The 13,249-nt window shown below is 33.7% G+C and overlaps 1 protein-coding gene across 1 annotated transcript; it reads left to right on the forward strand.

The window, feature by feature from the left end:
* The first annotated feature begins 3,357 nt into the window (after window positions 1-3,357).
* LOC110931964 lies at window positions 3,358-3,945 on the forward strand. The gene has a single exon (XM_022175331.1). The coding sequence runs from the start codon at window positions 3,358-3,360 to the stop codon at window positions 3,943-3,945; it is 588 nt and encodes a 195-aa protein (XP_022031023.1).
* The last annotated feature ends 9,304 nt before the right edge of the window (window positions 3,946-13,249 follow it).

The following is a 13,249-nucleotide window of genomic DNA, read 5'->3' on the forward strand; positions in this document are numbered from 1 at the left end:
CGACAGTCTTTGGTCTTCAGGTCTTCAAGACTCTGATGTCCTATCATGTCTTCAATGTCGGAGGATCTTCAAAGTCTTCACGTCTTGAAAGTAGAGAGTGTATCAACAAACTACCCGTATCATGTAGGAAGTGTGTTGACAAACTCCCCCTTAACATAAGCTCCCCCTTGAGTTATGCTCGTGAAAAGACTTTATCTTTATGAAGTGAGATCCTTGTGGTGTTGATGATAGGCAGCGGCAAATCGATCATTTTCATCACTTGAGCGCCTTCTCGTCGTGTCTTCATTCCAGAGCTTGTCATCGACTATGTTCTCCCAGCCTTTAGAATCTGCACATACAAGAAATCTAATCTTCTTGTAATCTTCTTGTGTCAGATTAATGTTTCCAATCTGACCTTCTATCAACCCACAGTACGCGCTCACTACAGTGTTAAGCAGCTCCATGTGTTCCTTAGCTACTTCTACACTGATTTTAGAAAAACTTGAAGTGTCAAGCTGTACTGGATTTGACTTTGATTGTTGACCTGCAGCAGATGATGTTCCTCCATAACAGGCATATTGTGGTTGTTGAACAGGAGGAGGAGGAGGTGGTTGTATTGGATTTCCATACAAATCTGTGGTTGGAGGCGGCTTTACAGGAACTTGCACTGGATTGCCGTACATATCCGTGCTTGTGACAAACGCCGTTTGAAGTGGAGCATGTGAACCGGCTTTTGCTGATGAAGAAGTGGAGGTGCCATAATACATCTCTGGATTCTGTGGCACTGCAACTCTCTTTGCCTTTAACGTTTCTTCCTGATCCTTGTTCTCCAGAAGCTGCACGAAATCGTTGATATTTGTAGTTCTCAACGTTCCGTTGTACTTCAAGATTTCCAGGAAGTTATTCCATTGAGGAGGCAATGCATCGGCAAACTTCTTTACCACCTCTGTTGGAGTCGTTGTGACTTCAAAGTTTGTCAGCTCAGTAAGCAGGTGATAGAAACGGCTTGTCATATCTCCCAAGGACTCCTTATCCATACATGTGAAGCCATCGAATTCTTTCTTCAGTAGATCTCGTCGTAGTTGACGTGTGGCTTCATTACCTACTCCTCTTGTCTTCAAGGCATCCCACAGCTTCTTCGTAGTCTTGAAACTGACGAACTGATGATAAATATCCTTGCTCAGTGCTTGAGTAAGAATAGCGTATGCTTTCTTTTCTAAGTCATACGTCTTCTTTTGATCATCAGGAAGATCGGCAAATGTAGCTGTCGAAGAAGCAGCAACCTCGATAGTTTGATCGAATTCCGTAATGAACCGTAACCACAACTCTGTATTTTGACCAAGAATGTATGTATGGAAACGATCAACCCATCCTGGATATTCATGAAGATGCATCAACTTTGGAGGCCTGTTCAAACTTCCGGTTTCACTTTCGCTTAGAAGAAGACTTTGAATACTCGGAGTTTGATTTGAAACAAACGCCCATTGACCAGCTGGAGTGGCATTTGCTTGTGAGGATGTAGAAACTGGAGATTCGGCCCATGATGGAGATTGACTGGTATTCATGTATTTTCCACTGTCTGGAGCCGGACTTCCCCACCAACTCGGATTCATGATAGATAAGCAAAATAAATGCTAAGTAAGAAAGATCCGAAAAATAACACAACCGAAAGATCCTGGTCGAAAGATCTGAAATCACAGAAACTTGTTAACAATAAACAAACCTCAATCGAAAGATATAACCTTGTTCGAAGGATCAACAGTACTCGAAAGATTACTGTTGACTCTCGAACAATGATTTCGAAAGATTCAAGAACTCGAAAGATTCCCTTTGAAAGATCCTTATCTTTCGAGCCAAATCCTTATCTTTCGAACAACAGATCTCGAAAGATTCACCAATACGAAGGATCCTAATCTTTCGGACACTAGTCTTTCGAAAAGATTCCTCTGTCGAAGGATATGTTTCAGACTTCGAAGGATGGGTCGAAGGATATAAATCTTTCGAGCCCTCCTTGATCGAAAGATATCGAAGGATGATCTTTCGATGTCGAAAGATATCTTTCGAGAGGCTCTGACACAACTGACTTTGATGTGAAAGGTTGGTGAAAAGGTGACAGGTTGGTAAGGTCAACTTTCGGCAAAAAGGTATGGTCAGACGTACTTTCCTACCAACTTTTGAAAATTTGCCAAAAATGACAATCTTATCTTCAACACCAGTCACCGGAATTTTGAACCGGAGTAAAACCGGAAAATTCAAAATCACTTAAAACAATTTTTCAAGTTACCCAACCCCACTTTAAACACTCCCGGTTAGTTTAGACACGTTTTTACTCAAATAAAAGGCAAGAAAACAAGTAAAAACAGGTGCAAAACCAAGTGTTTCAACACACCACAACTTGTAAAAACCCGGTTTTAAACAAGGTAAAGAGCGAGGCTCTGATACCACTTGTAGGTCCCTGTTTCGCGGAGGATTACGAACCTAAACCTTGTTATACAAACCTACTAGCGAGTGCGGAATCCAAGCTAGCAAGCAAACCGAGTTAGTAGCAAGTAGAGAAACAAACACACAAAGATTCACCGATTAACACAACTTGTATTAATGCAATGAGGGTTCGGTTACAAGCTCAATGTTTACAGAAGTGTTCTATAAACTCTCTAAGTGTGTGAGTGAGTTCTGGGCAGAATGCTCTCTAAGCTTCTATCTCTCGGGTGTGTGAAAATGGCAGAACTTCAGAACTAACTCACACTCAACACATGCATGGGTATATATACCCAGCTCAGCATGTCTGCTCGAAGGATTCGACAGATGGTCCGAAGGATCATCTGTCGACCACATGTTACACGAAAGATCAGCATGGACCTCGAAGGATCATCCTTCGAGGTCTAATGGTCGAACCATGGTCGAACCATATCTTTCGATCACCTCGAAGGATCAGGTGTATCCTTCGAGGCTATCCTTCGATCAGAACATCTTTCAACTGTTGTCCAAGTCAAACCGGAGGATGGTTGACTTGGTCAACTTACAACATAAATCAGGACATCGTTTATATCAGACCGAATACAGACAAAGTACAGACACAAGTGCACCAACACTTTGTTTAAAATTAATATAATTTTTTTTTTATCTTCACAAAGTTCAAAGAAAACCCAGAAGTCACAGGAAACTGACCGTCTCACACCAGCTCTAACTGACAGTTAAAAGCCTCTTTAGTAACATATAGTAATGCTTAAATAAGTATTAAGTAATGATCACCTCTTCATTCTCCGCACAATTAGTTTAAATAATTTTTTTTTGAACGGCAATTAGTTTAAATAGATATTGCTAGATCTTATGAAAGAGTCCTCGGTTGCAATAGTTCTGTCCTTTTGTTTAACAATCATGGCTCCTAATGCTTCCCAAACTAAATTTTCCCTTAAACTGATGGTTAACAAAGAAGAAAAGAGAGTTATATTTGCTGAAGCTGACAGCAACTTTGTTGACACTCTTTTCAGCATCATGACTTTGCCAATGGCCACAATTGTCAGGCTCTTGCGTAAACTCCCCGATGGAACGCTTAAGCCGATTGGGAGCCTAAACAACTTGTACCAAAGTCTACTGGATCTTTCTATGAATTGTATGTCAGCTGAAGAAAACAAATGGATGCTGCTTAATCCCAGAACTTCATCACATGATACATACAGAACGCTTAAACTCAACATAAATGATGAAGAGCCTACAAAATTCTTCATATGCCAAGATATTTTGTGCAGCCGGTGCTCTGGTCCGTGTTTTAGCACCTGTAACCTTGCAAAATGCAAGTGTGGCAAGACCATGAACCTCGAAATGAAATACGAGGAATTAAATGGTAATATGACAGGTGGGGTGTTTGTTTCTGATTTAACATCCTATATTGTCACAGATGATCTCCGTGTAATGCCGAATAGTCCAGACTTTATTGTTCAGCTACTATGTGAACTTGGAGGGTAAAATGAGGAATATAATGATTTTCCTATCATGATGCATCACAAGATGTGATGATACATGAGTAAAGATTATAGAGTAGGAATAGAAGATATGGAAACATGCGGATGAATTTAGTTTAAGTGTTTAAATTCCTATAATGGGTAAAAATAAGTATACGCATAAAATGGATTACGGATGCATAAAACCATAAGGATAATACCCCGGATAACGGGGTATATTCGTAAAAAGGATAATCTTGCGAAAAAGATGTAAATATATAAGCTCGTTTGTTTAATTATGCGAACGGGCCAAATATTTGTTTATATATAAATTAGTACCATTAGCGTACAATTTAAACTTATAAATCCGGGTCATGGGTTTGTAAGTTAACAATGTGGGCACCCTTATGAAAAAAAATTCCTGGCTCCGTCACTGATAGTAATTATGCTATTATACATTAATACTAGTAAAAAATATATATGACTTTCATAGGTTTTAATATTTTGTAAGTTGAAAGTTTAATATTTTAATTAGAGTAAAATGCCAAAATCGTACTTGAGGGTTAGTCATATTTGTTTGTTCCATCTAAAATGACTTTTTATTCATTGAAATCCTTTAATTTTGCGTTTTATTGTCATTTTCATCCAAATCACTAACTCGGTTTATTTTTTATATTAAGGTGAAGAACATTTTTGTCCTTTATATGAAACTAGCAAATATAAACAAACATCAAAGACTTTTGGCATTTTACTCTGACATTTTTGTTTTATGTTTTGTATTATGTGTTTCCCCTTTACACAGCTAGCTTAATCTTTATTATTTTTAGAAATTTCTTTGATACATATATAGAGGCTGGTTAACGTACAAAAGTGTTTAACTTACAAAACGTACGCGAGTAAATTACGCATGTTATAAAATTCAAACCTTAATCACGCCTGACCAAATCACATAATCACGCATGACCAAAATCACATAATCATGCATGAACAAATCCCTAGTTACCCTAATCACACACTATAACGAATGCCAGTGCACATTCTCCTACTGGCGTACGCTTCGCACCATAACCACTCTTGTATTTTAAACTTTCTCTCTCCCAGTGTATAAATATATATATATATATAGGCAAAGGGTAAACTGAGAACCACCTTTATTTGTGAGAATAATGAGAACTAGGCCCTCCAAAAGGTTTTTCCAAAAAAAATCTCAACATCTTAGAAAAAATCACTTGTTCCAACGGAAAATAAAAAAAATGTCGCATGCAAAAATTTACATGGGGTAAAGAAAATTATTGGTGATTTAAAAAAAAATTACATCGCCGTAAATAAATTTTACATCAGGCATAACTAACAACTCGACAGTTTTTCTTTTGTTTTTTACAAATGTGTTTATAACATTTTCATCTATGTTTGTGCAAAAAATAGTGGCCAACTCGCGCGAAAAGTATGAGTTCTCATGGTTTTCACAACTCATGGTGGTTCTTAATTGAACCAAATCCTATACACACACACACACACACACACACTATATTATAATGTATGAGGGGGAGACATTTTAAGGGCATTCAGAATGGAGTTCTTGTATTTATGTGTGTGAGTTTGTTATATTATAAGGAATGCTTGTAAGTTGTTTTAAGTGTTTGTGAGTAGAAGAGGGAAAAAAATTACTCTTCATCTATAAATATATGTAAGACCCGGACTTACATAACAAAGAATTTATAAAAGTTTGCATTTATATAAAAGTAATGCAAGAAAACGTCCATACAAAATTATGGGTTTCATAAAACTTCATAAGTATTTAAAAACATTTCAACACATTAACGTTGTTCGGTAGATAAAATAACTAAACAAAAACGGAAGCTTGATTTTCGGTTATGTTCGGTTCTTCTTATGCTTGACCAATCATCCGTAATATCATAATAATTTACGAAGTTTATCATAAACATTGGTTATGTAATGCATATAACATAACTAAAAGCCTCAAGTGCCCCAAATAGACAAAATAAAAAAAAATTGAAGTTGGCCCATCGTAGGCTACGACATGGTGTCGTAGCTTACGGAATGCTCAACATAGGCGAGGCAGATTGTGCCTGCTGTAGCCTACGGCTACGGCTGGCAGCCGTAGGTTACGGTTGGGCTATGCTACAGCTCTTTCCAATTTTGCCCTTTTATACTAAAACTTTCGTATCTTCTTGGTTATTCATTCGTTTTACACGAAACTTGTTCCTACGTGTCCGTAAAACATTTGCCCACATTTTTAACTTGTAAACCCATAATCCGGATTCAAAATTTTATACTTTACGCTATCGGTTCTAAATTTGTATTTTCAAATATTTGACCCGTTTACATGTTTAAGCAATCGAGCTTATATATTTTTGCAAGAACAATATTTTTATGTCTATACCCCATTACCCGGATTATTTAACCTCGCATTTCATGCATCTGTTACCCGGTTTGCATTTACCTTCTTAATTTAACCCATCAACCGAGCTTACACTGGAGTTATTTCTCACTCACCCACTCAGGTATGCGTTATAACTTCATTTTGACCCGTTTGGATGTTTATGTGAAATCCATCACTTTTAAACAGCCAAACTCATCATCATTACTTTATTTTGACCCGTTTGGATGTTTACGTGAAACCCGTCACTTTTAAACAACCAAACTCATCATCATTTCTTTATTTTGACGCATTTATATGTTTATGTGAAATCCATCACTTTTAAACAACCAAACTCATCATCATTTCTTTATTTTGACCCGTTTGGATGTTTAAATGAAATCCATCACTTTTAAACAACCAAACTTTACGATTATTGTAATATTATTCAATCATACACGATTAACACATAATTTAACAAAAACACTATGAAGCGTAAAGCCACGTACCTTAGAGCTTTTCTTTATGTGTATCGCTCTTGGCTTTATCACCCACCTTATCACTCGAGTCGCTTATAGAGTACAACCCGACAATTGTTAAGTCATCATCATCATGACCATTTTGCCACGTTTCTTAATAATCGATTTATACGGCTCATATCAATATTTTTCCATACATAACTAGCAACCAAGTTTCACTTAGGCATTTAATCATACACCTTAAGGGCATACACATCCTTGAATTTCATTTGGTTAGGTTACTACCTTCCTATTACCAAATTTCGTGGCATACTTACATGTTTTCACTAGGTCAATTCAATCATGAGCATACATCATTCAAGATTATCACCTATGAAAACTGTTTTTCTTTGTCTTTTGTGTTTTCTTTCCTTGTGATTAGTTGCTTTTTATGTCAAAAGAATTATATAACCATCTTTAGCTATTTTACACAACAAAAACTTGGGGTTTTTCATTTTATGAAGAAAACCCATTTCATATTCCACTTGATTAATCAATCATCTAAACAAGTTATGCAAAATAATTCATAAAATTTATCAATTAGGACTACCATAGTTGTCCCCATATACATCTAATATCGTTTTTAAGGTGATTGGTCCCCTAGACCTTCTAATTTCATGAAACCCTTCAACTAGAGAGTTTCATCTATCATAAAATTGCAAGGTACCTTGTGTTAAGTTGAAATAGTGCTTATCGGAACTTCAATCATGCATTAATATCACTTCGATTTCAGTTTGGATTGAGTGATTTGATGAGATTATCAAGAACAAGGGTTCTTCCCCTTTCTCCCTTCCCTTGGTCGCACACTCCCACACACAAATGTGCTGTATTTTATTTTTATGTTTTAATAATACTAACTATTCCTCTTTGACCACTTTAGTCCCACAAGTTTATTTTATTTACAATAGATACTCGGCATCCATATTTTTGTATAAGTTTACTAAATTCTAACTAGGTTATTCACCCCTAGTTATTTTACTTTAATTAATAATCAAAACGTATTCTTATCCGTATATTTTGGTATTTTTGGGGTGTTACAATATACGAGAACACTGTTCACCCCTTATGAATTTTTTAATATTTTTGAAAGTGGTTGTGAGTGGAGGAGAGAGAAATGTAATGATATAAAAAATATTATTTAATTGAAAAAGAGAGAGAGAAAAAAACTAGTGATTTTTAGTGTAATTATATGGATAGCGATAAAGATTTCAACGTGAATGCTCTAAGATACCCAAAAAAGTAAGAATTTTTTTCTCCTTAATACATAAGGTACAACCCTAAAATGAGGGTGAATTAGTCTTTTAAACATTAATAACATTTTAATCCCCTCATCTTATTACACTTTAATCCCTCACTTTTAGCAAAATTTTGGATAATTAGGTAGTACTTACCCTTTTCCCCCTCCACTGTAATTCTCTTATGTATTCTTCTCATATCTTCTTTTAAACTATGACGTTATAAAAATATTTGAAGGTACCGTGACGACTTGCTCATTTTTATCGATGTTCGGATGTTTGTCTTGGACAATATTGACGTGCGAATAAAAATATACATGTAGATGATGCTTTAGTGTACACGTGATCGTTGCAGAGAAGTAGATTAAGTAAATCAATAAACTTATTTAATCATTTTATGAGTTAAATTATTGGTTCTACTATTATTGAATAATTATGTCGTATTTGTATTTGATTATATTAAAAAGTATAAAATGTATTATAGTATAGATTCAACGACTAAATATTAATTATATTATAAAACTCCAACAACATATGTGAATATTTCGATTTTGTATAGATATTATTTGACAAAGTAAAAAAATGACTAGATATATGGTATTTATTAGCATGGTTTGACTCACTTTAGAGTGTATATTCCGATTTTGTATAGATATTATTTAGAGTTAGTTGAAATACTGTCGTCTAGTTAAAATATGTGTTTATTGAGCAATTAAGTGTGGTGAAAGAGGTAAAATGGATTATTGCAGGCAATCCCTTGAGTAAGAGAAGGCTGGGAGCTTGTACATTTTTGGATGTCTAGGGACCGAAAAATCAGTTTCATTGGAAAATATGAAGAGATGCTTGGCTGTTTAGGCTAAAGAGGTGATTTTCTTTTGCTTGATTGTTAGTTTTGAAATTCCTAAAAGTATCCAAATGGAATTTTCTCTCATATTTGCTTATGGAAATCTTGGTTTATGATGATTGATTGATGTATGTATAAGATAAGTAGGGAGGTCTGTAGTTGAATTATGTTCTATTTGGATTATCAATCAATTGAGCTCAGTTTAGTGATCTACTTGTGTGATTGAAGGTCTTTTATTTGTAATAGTCTTATACTTAATGTAGATTCTCTCGATCTATAGATGATCTTCTTGTATGTATTCATTTGTTAATTGCTTAATGATGTTGATTGTTGCAATTACAGACAACACGATGGTCATGTGTTAAATGGTGTTTTTATTTATTTTTGAACTTGAGCTTCGTATACCAGATTTGTATGCAGATTGTTGTGGATTTTGTAATATTTGTTTTACTTTCGAGATAAGTGCTCAGAACCTGAATTTATCCTATAACATTATGCAGATTTCTTGTGGAATTTGCTATTTTTTGTTTTATTATCGAGATAAGTGTTCAAGTGTTGAATTTACCCTGTAACAAAACAAAAGTGTTGAATTTACACCATGCTGCACACAACTACTTCAAAAAACTGTACTTCGTTGATCATAAAGAAGAATCTAATGTAATTGGCTTCAATGTTGTTAGTTATATTATCTATTTGTTTGATTTGTTTCGTTATATGGTAGTACATGCTTTGAAACTCATACGTAGTTCTGTGAAGGATGTGCAGTTAGGAGTTGTTAAAAATTCAATATCACTTACTATCTGTTAGATATGAAAATTATTTGGTTAATTACACACACACAGATATATATATATATATATATATATATATATACACATATATATATATTAGATATTTATGGTGTGATACTTATTGAATTTTCCAATAAGCGATCTATGACCACCTCAATTTCAACTACCACAATAAGTAGGCACCTCATATTATGTACAAATGAAAGTTCACTCAATGCAAATATACACCCCAATCATTCTCTACAATCAAAACTGGTTGTTAATAAATATTAATGATGAGACCCTTTTCCCTTCTACAAAATACATCTCCCATTCTGTGTGGTTGTGGTTCGATATTGGGACAGCCACTGGTCATGAACTTTCAGCTCCTTTGAGACTCATGTCCTTGATCGTTACTCATCTCCAACTCTCTGCCATGATAAAAAGCAACAAATAAAAATAAATAAAAAGACTAAAACGACTAAAAATTAACTTTTTATTGTCTAACCTTGGCAGCTGGATGCTCAAGATCTAACATCTTAAGAATTGTAGCACCATCATTTGTGATAGTTACACCCCAATGTCATCAACCAACATCGGGTTATAGTTATATATATTCTATATAGCTTTAGTTTCAAAACATGTACTACCATATAATGAAACAAATCAGACAAATAGATAATATAACTAACACCATAGAAGCCAATTACAATAGATTCTTCTTTAATCTTTATTGATCAACAAAGTATAGTTCCTAAAGTAGTTGTGTGTAACACCGTGTGAATGTGCATAAACATGCTAGATAACATGAAATAGTCAACCACTGAGTTTTACTATCAATGCGATCTAGAAACCAACACCACGTGGGGTTTTGTTACCATATCGTAGCTAACAAATTGCTTAAATCAACCAATTAGCAAAATAACTCAACATAGATTTAGAGATGATTTGTTGTAAATCATTGAACGACTAATTTAGGTGCTCAATAAAGGTAGCTAAAAAATCAATTAAAATAATTAATAGGATTTACAAATGTGTGTTGAACAGACATGAGATTGAGATTGAGATTAAGAGGCAAGAACGCTTCAAAGCAAGAAGATTTGTCCGCCAGATTCTCGTACTACTTGCGTCGTTTTACGCATGTACTTAAAAATTTATAGGGTAAAGTAGTATACTTTTTGAATTTTAAAAATTGTTTCTTACTTAGTTTTTGCCACCCTTTTTTCATAGAAGGTTTGTTATTGTATCTATATTTACATGTGACGGAATATTCTTCTAAAATGAGTCAAATCCATGTTAATAAATAGCATATATATCTAGTCATTTTTTACTTTGTCAAATAATATCTATACAAAATCGGAATATTCACTCTATAATGCATCAAACCATGCTTATAAATACCATATATCTAGTCATTTTTTTTACTTTGCCAAATGATATCTTTACAAAATCGAAATACCCACATAGATTGTTAGAGTTTTATAATATAACTAATATTTAGTCATTGAATCTATACTATAATATATTTTAAAATTTTTAATATAATCAAACACAAATACGACACAATTATACAATAATAGTAGAACCAATAAATTCTACTCTTAAAATGATTACATAATTATATTGATTTACTTTTTCTACTTCTCTGCAATGATCACGTGTATACTAAAGTATCATCTGCTTGTACATTTTAATCCACACGTTAATATTGGCCAAGACAAACATCGAAACGTTGACAAAAATGAGCAAGTCGTCACGGTACCTTCGAATGTTTTTTAACGTTATAGTTTAAAAGATATTACAAGAATATATAAAATATTATAGTGGAGAGGGAAAAGTATATGTACTACCTAATTATCCAAAATTTTGTTAAAATTGAGGGATTAAAGTGTATTAAGATGAGAGAATTAAAAGGTAATTTGTGTTTAAAAGACTAATTCACCCTTATTTTTTTGGGTTGTACCTTATGCATTAAGAAGAAAAATTCTTATTTTTTGGGTATATTAAAATGTCTGTATTTCATGCATTATAATATAGTATAGATTTTAAACATGTTTGTTACGTATTTAACCGATTTATATATCTACCACTAAACTTTGATAAAGTTATCGCATAACAAATCTTGGTTTCGTTTCATATACTCATAAAACGACGTTTCTAAGTTTGTTTTATAATATTTCGGTGTTTTCTTTTTTTGAACGACAAATTTGGATCACTAATGGACCATTAGAGTATCATCGTGCCACTATCGGAATCACTCGATCATATCGGTCTCCACTAGGCATAATATCTATACACCAATTCATGAGCAAACCCAATAAATATGGAAAAACCACTCTTATGAAAATCAAACGCAGGACCTATTGATCCTAAGCCTTATTCTACCCGCAAGATGCCATTATACTATAAATCCATTGGCAATATTTCAGTCTTTTAAATGATCCACTTTAAAAACTGAACACCTCCGCAGTTATCTCCACCACAAAGCGAGTTCGGTTCGCAACATAAAGGTAGCTCTCATTATTTTTGTTTCTTCTTTTTTGATGGGCTGGCATTGTGACTGGGCCAACCGTTGGGCCGACAAGCACCTGTATATAAAAATTGTGAAATTATAAACAATTGTGTACTAGATTTGTTGATTTAACAAATAAAAAAGTTAATATCTTTTGTTTTTCACGCTTTAAGATAATCTTAACGTTTTAATATTACGATTATACCACCATCTACTCAATTATAACCATCGAAAAAACTTGAAGAATGGTTCAAAATCGTTTTACATATTTTGTAAAAAAGAAAAAAAAAACATTTCCAGTATGATCATTGTTCTATACGTATATAAAAGAACAAAGTTGTAAATCATATTAACTTTAGTTAGAGACATGTTTTTATACATAGCAGTAATAATGTTAAATCTGGAAATCTGAATAAAATATAATATCAAAATATTTGTAATCATTATTAAAATAATTATTGTTATAAAGATAATGTAATTTAGTTGGTGTTAGTTAGCACTAACATGCGTAATCATATAATTATATATCTGGCTAAACAATAATAAATTATGTAACTTCTCATTTTTTTAAGATATATAAGAATACTAGGTTTTTGTAACACCCACATCTTAGGATAAGCTATTGGGAATGTTACGTGTCAGATATAGAGAACACATAATAATCAGAGCATTCACAACGGAATTTTCAAATTTTATTTAAAAATTAAAGTGTATTATGCATCCTTCATATTACACAAGAATATTACATCAGTTTAACTATAATAACGATCTAACTCTTCAGCAGCCCTCTAGACCTCTATCTCTCCATATACTAGTTTTAATGTTTGCAATTCCTGCAATATATCACATGGCACCTAGGATGTGTGTCCGAAAAATATTTGGGACTCGGTATAAACTGGTGAGTTCATGAATATAAATGATTTTATTCAAAACAAGCATTTATCGACTATAACGTCAATCAGATATAATCATGGCAAACAGATAAGAACAGAGTAGGCACAATATGTTCACATAACCAGGCTATGTATACAAACTCTACTGGCTAAATCAGATACATACAATCAGCCCTC

The sequence above is a fragment of the Helianthus annuus genome, chromosome 3 (genome assembly GCF_002127325.2).
Source record: "Helianthus annuus cultivar XRQ/B chromosome 3, HanXRQr2.0-SUNRISE, whole genome shotgun sequence".
NCBI lineage: Eukaryota > Viridiplantae > Streptophyta > Magnoliopsida > Asterales > Asteraceae > Helianthus > Helianthus annuus.

Bases quoted from the DNA above. Each gene is read 5' to 3' on its own strand.
- LOC110931964 (XM_022175331.1), top strand. From the start codon at position 3,358: ATGGCTCCTAATGCTTCCCAAACTAAATTTTCCCTTAAACTGATGGTT.